We start from the raw sequence: 9,140 nt of genomic DNA on the forward strand, positions 1-9,140 counted from the left end.
ATGCAACAAATTGTCAAACACTTGTCCAAAGAATTACAGCTAGAGTTAACGTGTGGACAACAAGATTTATTTTATATGTAGTAAGGGCTGTTTTGATCAAGACTGTGCTTTACTCAATTCAAACTTACTGGTCACATGCATTTGTTTTCCTTTTGGGAGTGATTGAACAAATTAATCAAATCCTGAGATCATTCTACTGGTCTGGCATGAGCTTAGGAAAACAGGAGCTAAGATAGCTTGGAGTGCCATTTGCAGACCAAAAAATTGTGGAGGACTGGGGTTTCATGCCTTGACCTCACCAACAGAGTTTCAAGTCTAAATTACCTTTGGAGGCTTTACTCTAGAAAAGACAGTCTATGGATGGCATGGACTTACTGGTATCTTATCAAGAATAAATGTATTTGGATTGTCAAAGCTTCATCACTGAGTTCAGGATTTTGGAGGAGGCTTCTTAAGTTGAGAGGGATGGCAAAGGGTCTTGTGAGGTGCAGATTAGGGGCTGGAAATAGCATAAACATGTGGATGGACTACTGGTTGCCTAATAAACCCATCACACTCCAGCTTGGTCTCTCTGATGTGGAAATTCTTTAACTGGACTCTAGAGTCACAGTTGATAGTCTAATTTCCAACAATTAGTGGGAAATTCCAAGCTCACTCAAACAAATTCCTTTTTTCCAAAGCCAAGCCTCCACTTCACAGATGCAAAATATCCCCTTCATCTGCCTCAAAAAAAGTAAAATGGCTTCCAAGTACACCCAATGACTAGTCTCATAGGCTCCCCATGGAGTATTTCACTCTTCCCTCACTGGTTTTTGCCTGGGATCACCTTATATGGTTCAAACACTACATCCCAAAACATGGTTGTACTGTTTGGCTGGCACTTAAAGAGAGACTTGCCACCCTTGACACCAAGCCAGTGATGAAGAAACACTACACCAATGCATGCTACCTTTGCCTTGCACAAGAGGAATCAGTGGACCATATCTTCTTCAAATATCAATACAGCTCCAAAATTTGGGAATTTATCCAGCATGCAGCTGGCTTTTACATAAAACCTGACAGTTGGAAGGACTTGATTGCTTGGTGTGCTACAACATGGAAACAAGATCACTTCACTACCCACAAGCTGTTACTTTCAAGTGCAATTTATTTCATTTGGCAAGAGAGAAATGCAAGAGTATTTAGGAATAAATCTTCCCCAACTACTAAAGCTATACACCTCATCAAAGGTTACATCAGAGCAAGATTTGCCTCTCTTAAGCTAAAGCACAACACAGACTATAACGTTCCAAATTTTCACAAACCTGGATAGTCAATGTGACCCGTAAGTTGACCCGACAATGGATTCGGAATGCGGAAGCGAAAACAAAAACAAATGCGAAAACAAAAAGGTGAAAATAAACTAAGTATGTCCCCAAGGGCAAAATGGTCATTTCACATGCAAACAAAGTCTCAAGTGATATATGTCATCCCTAAGACACAAACATGGTTTCCCACGAAGCCACGGAACATAAAAGAAACAAAATGTGGAAACGAAGTTTTAAAAAGGGACAAGTTTAGCCTTGGGGGTAAAATCATAATTTTTAGAAAGTTATAGGTGCTATCAAGCACACCATTGGATAGACGGCAAAAAATTAACGAAGTTAAAAAAAAGTTCACCCAAAATGGAGTTCGGACGAGGGAGAAAAAACCTAACGAAAAATCGACGTCGCGGCGGCCAAAGGGGCTGCTGCCACCTACTATGTGCCTAGAAAATTCAGACTCAAACGTGATTTTGGACCTCGAAACGACCTTTTTTGGAAAAACACGAAAAAGAATCCCCCCTTAAAATAATTTTTCCAAGCTGACCATATTGAAAGAAAATTTTATTTTTGACTTGAAATGCCTAAAATACCCTTGAGATCAAACTTTTTTTTTTTGAAGAAGTGCGTGCATTAGAAAATCAGATTTGACGCGGGGTTTTCGAGACCGAGACGATATTTTTTGAAAAAATGTTGTAAAGAAACCCCCCCTAAAATCACATTTTCTAAGTTACTATATCAAAATCAGAATTTATTTTTGAAGAAAAATTCCCAAAATGGCCCTAAACTAGATTTTGCGAAAAATGTAAAAATGAGAACAACCAAGTGTTCAAATGACTAAATATGAAGTTGTGGGCTAAAAGGATTGTGCATGCAAGCGTAATAAGTGTTTTGAAGTGTGTAGGAATGGTCCATGACCCCCAATTATGCCCAATGTAAAATTCGACCTATTAAACCTCAAAAATGCCTTAAAATGGGAAATTTGAAACCTATCATCAACCATAACATACAATTATGATATTTTATGCAATGTGATCATTCTAGCAAGTGTAATATACATAATAAAATGCATTCCAATGGCCTATGGCCTCAAAATACACTATCCAAAATATGACATGTCCAAGCCCCAAAATCATGAAAAATGGCCATTTTAAGCAAAATTTGAAGTCAACTATCATTAATGCATTCAAAGAATTGTTTGGCCCATGGCCACACGTCATATATGATATAAGAACACTATGAAAAATGATAAAACACAATTCCCACCATCCAAGTTGAAATTGTCATGCTAAAACTTCGCATTTTTCAATTTTTTTACATTTTTAAGCATAATATCAAATAGCATAAAAGTAAAGCATGAGGTTTTTAGTCCTTGGCTTCATCACATACATGTCAAATAGGTCTCAAATGATGTATTTAGGTACTTATTACATATCTCAAATAGAAGTTACAAGTTTTGACATATTTAATCCAAAATAAAGCAAAATCATGCTAGCAAGTGCATGAATGGAAATACGCTAACTCATTAAGCCACAAGCAAGCTTCAAGGATGTTGTGCATCCCTAAAGCATTGTTCTTTACTTGAAAAATGTCCCAACAAGGAAGGTGAATAAACAAGTTTACTCGTAGGAAAGGAACATGCATATAACCTAAAGTTTTGCAAGTCTTTATAAGTTGATCGATATAAATCAATCCATGTGATTCATGCCACCTAACGTCTATGTCCAATGTGAGATTAAGGGATCATTCTAAGGTACATTAGAATATCCACATCATAAACCACAATAAATAAGTAATTAAACAACCTTGAAACATCGAATATAAGGAAAACAAATTATAAATTCACAAAGTAAGCAGCTTGACTTTAAAATACGAAATCAAACAAGTGGAAAGATTAGGACATGCAGTCACAAGACCGAGCAAGTTGTTTTGGGTAATTACGACCCTCAAGGAACTACCTAGTGCGCACTTTGTGACTAAGGAAGACTTTTTTCCCCGTACTAGTGCCGAGCCCTAACCATCACATAAATTATGTCCTTACAAGCTTTCCAAAATTAACAAGTAGTGCACAACAAATATATACACATATACTAAATGCACATAATCAAATACCACACACAATCAAAATGTGAAAACACACAAGACATGCCCTAAGACCTTAACTACCATGGCATGTAACATAATAAGCCTTGAAAACATCAAAGGTGCAAATAAATCATAATTTCATTAAATGGAAACTAATGAAATAAAAATTAATTAATTCCTCTATGTTGCAAAATATCACCAAATGATATGAAATTAACACATAATAAACAATATATCATGAAGAACTCAAATATCAAATCAAAAATCTAATTAAGTCACTAAAACACTTAATTAATTTTAATTAACTTAATTAATTAAAAAATCTCTAGATTTCAAAAGTCATCCAAAAATTTCAAAAATAATATATAATGAATTACAAGTCATGAGCTCTTCAAAAATCATAATCTTAATTAAATCTAAGTATACTTCAACTATGAAATTAAATTATCATTTAATTAAAATAAAAACTATTTGTAGATCAAAATTTTAAACATGCATATAAGTTATATAAATCTCAAAAACATGCAAAACACTAAAATTATAAACATGAAACACCCCTACCTCACTTGAGATGAAAATCTTAAATCCCACCAAATTAAACATCATAAAATGCGATGAAACTTCAGGATTTTGGTAGGGACAACAAGGAAAGCAAGAAACCTTCAAGAAACAAGACCCAAATCCAAGCTTGAACTCTTAGCCCAAAAATCAAAGTGCTGCAAATCGAAAACCAATTGGATAGAAATGACTGCGTCGTTGAAGAGATCAAAAAAGTATAAACCGCCAAAATGAAATTCAAAGAGGAAATAGATGAAAAGAAGAGAGAGAAATAGCAGCTCTAAAGTTCTTCAATGGAGGCTAGTGGCTGTTATTTTAGGAAATAAAAAGTTAGAGATGTTTTCTCTCTCATCCACTAACCCTAAATAGGTCAAAAAGGTGTCCTGAACTGTTCGAACGGGCCCCGTCCGGGTCCAAAAAGTGAAATCAGTGAAGACGCTCTCAAATGCCAATGGTTCACAAAAAAGTTTCGGAATGGAATTATAAGGTCAACAGACGAAACGGGGTCGAAAATAGAGTTCCGAGTTAGGAGATATGCCCCGGACAAGATTGATGACTAACGGGGTTCAAAAATTCAAAATAAAAGAAATAAAAATCCAAAAAAATTTCCGGAAGTACCAAAGTCCATAAAAAGTGAAAATAAGTGAATTTCTCATAAAGTCTAAAATAAAGTGCCATTCAAAAGGTACATCTAAAAGAACCTTAAATACAAAATTTCATCAAAAGATAATTACGAAAAACACCTCAAGTAAAGAGAACAATTTTAAAGAATCTTTGCATTTATACCCCTAAGGGCAAAAGTAAACACCTAGCATGTTTTTCTACAAAAGTAAAAATGTGGATCACATAGAAATCAAATAAAATGAATACATGCAAGGTCGGAATCAAATCCGAGCACGACCCGATAGTTTACGCAAAATGAAAAGATAGTGAAAAAGTGACGCAAAAAGAAATCAACGAAAAAAAAATTATCTGTAAAATTTGAGAGAATGGAAAAGAAGGAAAATGGCCGGGTCATTACACAGACATAAGGAGGATTACTTCACTGGAAGCTTTGCATCAGCTCTTCTTACAAAGTTGCTCGTATGCTCATGGTCAATCATGGTTCCTGCTGCAATAGCTCTCTAAACAATTCATACTACTACATGGGAGTTCAACACTGGGAGTTCATCCTCGGGCAACAACACTGGGAGTTCACATTCTATCATGTTCCTTTGGTTTTCACATTCTATCTGTTGCATGCTGAAAATCTTTAGTTTGCTGTGGAACCACTTTCTACCAAGGAGTATGTTCCTTTGGTTGGTTTAGTTGGTTGAAAAACTTTGTACATACTCTTTTTCTTTTTTTTCTTTTTTTTTTAATTAATAAAACCTTACCCTTTTAACAGGAAAAAAGAAAAAGAAAAGGAAAGAGAGAGACAGAGATAAAATGTAGTGTGTATATTTGACAATGTCCAATTTGGTCATTTTTTATTTAAATATATATATATATTTAAAATTATGCAAGATAAATTGCTAGAATGGTACTTAAGTATCACACGAGGGTAATGTGACTGGAGGTCCTTATTCGAATACTTTATAAACTTGAAGGAGCTTAGCGGACATCAAGGGTTAGCGGACATCAAGGGGTATATGCACTATACAATATATATATATATATATATATATCATTTTCTTTCAATATGTCAAAATTGTATGTCAAAATTGTAATTTCAAAGGGAAGGAGGTTTGTTTTATGCATGCACCATGCTTTCCAACCACTCTCTCTGTTTTTACATGTATATAAACCAAATATAAACCTACCGAACCTAATTTTTGAAAGTGTTATTTGTCTTCAAGTGCCCTGGTGTCAACGTTAGCCTGGTTTCAACATTAACGCTCGGTGCATATCTTAATTTGAAATATTTTATGTCGAAATATTTTACCGACATAAAATATTTTTGTGTTTTCAGGATGTGAAATCGACCACCAATAATATTGTTAGTGTCTCGAACAATTTTCTGGACAAAACTTTATCTATTAATAAATCACGAATGCTTTTCTGCTTAACTCTGTTTAAATAATCTATCATGTGTCTGTGAGAACCTGTACCAAGTATGTCTTAATTTTAAATATTTCACTGACTAATTATCTCTGAACAATAATATTATTAGTCTATATGTGTGGATAATCTTCTGTCAGTAATAAATTACTAATCTCTTTCCTGTAACACCAATGAAATTGTTGAGATGAAGTAATCATGTGTATAAGGTTAATAGTTATTGTGACAAACTTTTATCTACAATCCAACACCGTAATAACATCTCTTGATAACGGTTTGTTATGGACAATTTATAATATGATAACCTATTTTTCTAATGTTATCATATCAACTACAGATAATATGATTTAAACATTTTTTTTCTTTCTATAATTCACACCAATGTTTGTCATAGTATGCAATTGTATATATAGTTGGTTAAACTTGTTAACTTTTAGTATAGTATTTATAGATTGAAAGCTGACCTTTCAACATGATTGTCTTTTTAGAATGACATAAACCTTCTATTAAAATTTAGTCTTTTCTAAAATAGAAATTTACTTTAGAAAGACATAAACCTTCGAGTAAAATTATATATTTTTTTTTGGGTAGAAATGTCTTAGAAAGACATAAACCTCAGAGTTATGTCTTTTCTAGAAATGTTTTTTTTAAGAAAGAGAATTTAACCTTTCAATATATAATTAATTTGAAAAAAATATTTCTAACAATACATGTATTGATTAAATTTTTTTTTTTTGGGTAAGGAAGTAAGATTAATTTAAAAAGAAAATGTAATTACAAAAGAAGTTGGGGCATAACCCAAGCCCAACAAGAAAAAGGCCACGGACATTTGGGCCACAAACTGTTCAAACCGAAGTAAACTCCACAGAGCTTAAGAGAAAACATCAGAAAAATACAACAATACAACAAAAAAAGGGCCACGCCCTTGGAATTGAAAGCTCCAGTGTAGCGAACCCTACCCATAAAATAACTGTAACAAAAGACAGGACATTATTACCAACAAGATGTAAGCCTCTCTAGTACTCAGAGTGGGAGGTTGGTCGGGGCTGTGGTGGTGGTTGTGGTGCTGGTAGTGGCTGTGGAAGGATGCGGGTGAGGTGAGTTGTTATTCACTGTTGATGTGCTGAATGTCCAAAAGGGGTTTGATTGTGCAGTTTCAAATAAGGAAGATGGCAAGTTCCAGTCTCGTGCAATGATCTCAACATAAGGACAATCACATTTCTTGATTGAAAAAAGCTTGGAACGAACTGTGTTGATCACCAAATTGAGTGTCTACAATGGAGGTCCTGCTTTGCTTGAAAACATTCTGTTGTTTCTCTCCTTCCATATATGATATACATAGCTAGCTAATACCAGCTTCCATGTGATGATTCTGCTGAATTTTAACTTTTGTTTCCAATTTGAGATGCCCAGATGAGGAAATCTTTCCATGAGCTTTGATTTGTATAAAATTCACTTTTTTCTTGGATGTCGTTCCAGAGTACCTTTGAGTAATTGCATTTTTTAAAAAGATGATCATGACTCTCTGCAGCTTTTAGACATAGAGGACATACATTTGGTTGCATAGCGTAGAGGAGAGAGGGCTTATCCTGAGTAAGTAGCTTTTGCTGTATTGCAAGCCACATGCAAAATGAGTTCTTGGGAATTGCATGTTGGAACCACACAAGCTTGTGCCAAAATGCTGTAGGAAGAGGCTGAGATAGGGTTTTGAGGGTGTGTTTGAGGGAGTATGATTTGGTTGGTGATGGTGTCCATTGAATGAGGTCATCAGAGTTGAGGTTTGGGAGTGGGAGGTTGGGGAGGTCACAGTTGGTGATGGTGTCCATTTAATGAGGTCATCAGAGTTAGGGTTGATAGGTGTCTAGGCCAGTTCCATTGGTTGTTTGAGAGTAAAGAAGAAACTATCATGTATTTGTTAATAATCTAGCCCTGTCTAAGGTTAAAGTTGGATAATATATGGTTAAAAGGGCCACATGGAAGCCAATTGTAAAAAATATACCATTGTTGAAGTCCCATTGTTAATTTTGTGCAAGATGTCTGTTTTGCAATAGCTTTCTCCAGAATCAAGAACAATCATTTGGAATGCTGATTTCCCATATGTTCTTATGCTTGATCAAGTGCTTGAGTGTCCAATCCTTCCCAATACCTGATGATTCATTAGAGAAATAGTCCATAGATGTCTTATAATGGAAGCTTTATTCCACTCCTAAATGTCAAATATGTTGGAAACGGGGGCATTAAAAACATAAACTTTGGATGAGATTTGAAATAGATTCCGCTACTAATTTTTTACGGATCTCTAGACAAGCACGTTTCTCTCCGCAAGGAGATGAACGTGGTATATTTACTTTCTGAAATCCGTTTCTGGATGAATGAGAAATTAGCTCCAAAGTGTAGTGTTTTGATAAGCTTAAATAGGTATGCAAAATGTGGGAAGTATTTGTCCCACATGGAAAAAATGTTGAAACAAATTGAAATTTAAATAAGCTGAGTTTAGGATTTGGGCTTGGGCTTGGGCCTAATTGTAAAGTCCAGATTATTCTTTTTTGGAATTTTAGATTGGGCCTAATTTTGGGCTGGGCTTATTTAAATGGGTTTTACAAATGAGTAGGTTTTTTTTGGGTGGTTGGTTTTTTGAATTAAAAAAACTACTTTTTAGTTTTTCTAAAAGGTTATACCTTTTAAATTAAAAAAACCATATTTTAGTTTTTCTAAAGGGTTACACCTTTTAAATTAAAAAACCACTTTTTAGTTTTTTCAAAAGGTTACACCTTTTTTCGAACCATCATGACCCATGGTTGCACCCATTCGAAAAGACACATTGCAACCTATTGGAATGGATGTGTCTATTGGTGAACAGACACCATGTGAACCATTGCAACCTATTGGAATGGATGTGTCTATTGGTGAACAGACACCATGTGAACCATTGCAACCTATTGGAATGGATGTGTCTAGTGGTGAATAGACACCATGTGAACCATTGCAACCTATTGTAATGGTTGTGTCCAATGATGAAGAGACGCACCCAATCAGAAAAGGCATTTCTGTTTCTATAAATACCCCCCTTTGGATCATTTGCAAGTCATTCATTTTCATTTTCTTCTATCTCCCTCTCTAGACTAGAACCCAACCCAAGTGGGTTCAAACCTTAGG

At 34.8% G+C, this 9,140-nt stretch overlaps 1 protein-coding gene across 1 annotated transcript; it reads left to right on the forward strand.

The window, feature by feature from the left end:
- Positions 1-781: 781 nt before the first annotated feature.
- LOC132289645 (uncharacterized) lies at positions 782-1,312 on the forward strand. The gene has a single exon (XM_059789995.1). The coding sequence runs from the start codon at positions 782-784 to the stop codon at positions 1,310-1,312; it is 531 nt and encodes a 176-aa protein (XP_059645978.1).
- The last annotated feature ends 7,828 nt before the right edge of the window (positions 1,313-9,140 follow it).

This window comes from Cornus florida, unplaced genomic scaffold (genome assembly GCF_030987335.1).
Source record: "Cornus florida cultivar Cherokee Brave unplaced genomic scaffold, ASM3098733v1 CherokeeBrave_3.0.0_Hap2_Chr02, whole genome shotgun sequence".
NCBI lineage: Eukaryota > Viridiplantae > Streptophyta > Magnoliopsida > Cornales > Cornaceae > Cornus > Cornus florida.

Excerpts from the sequence above, each read along its gene's own strand:
- LOC132289645 (XM_059789995.1), top strand. The coding sequence starts at position 782 with ATGGAGTATTTCACTCTTCCCTCACTGGTTTTTGCCTGGGATCACCTT.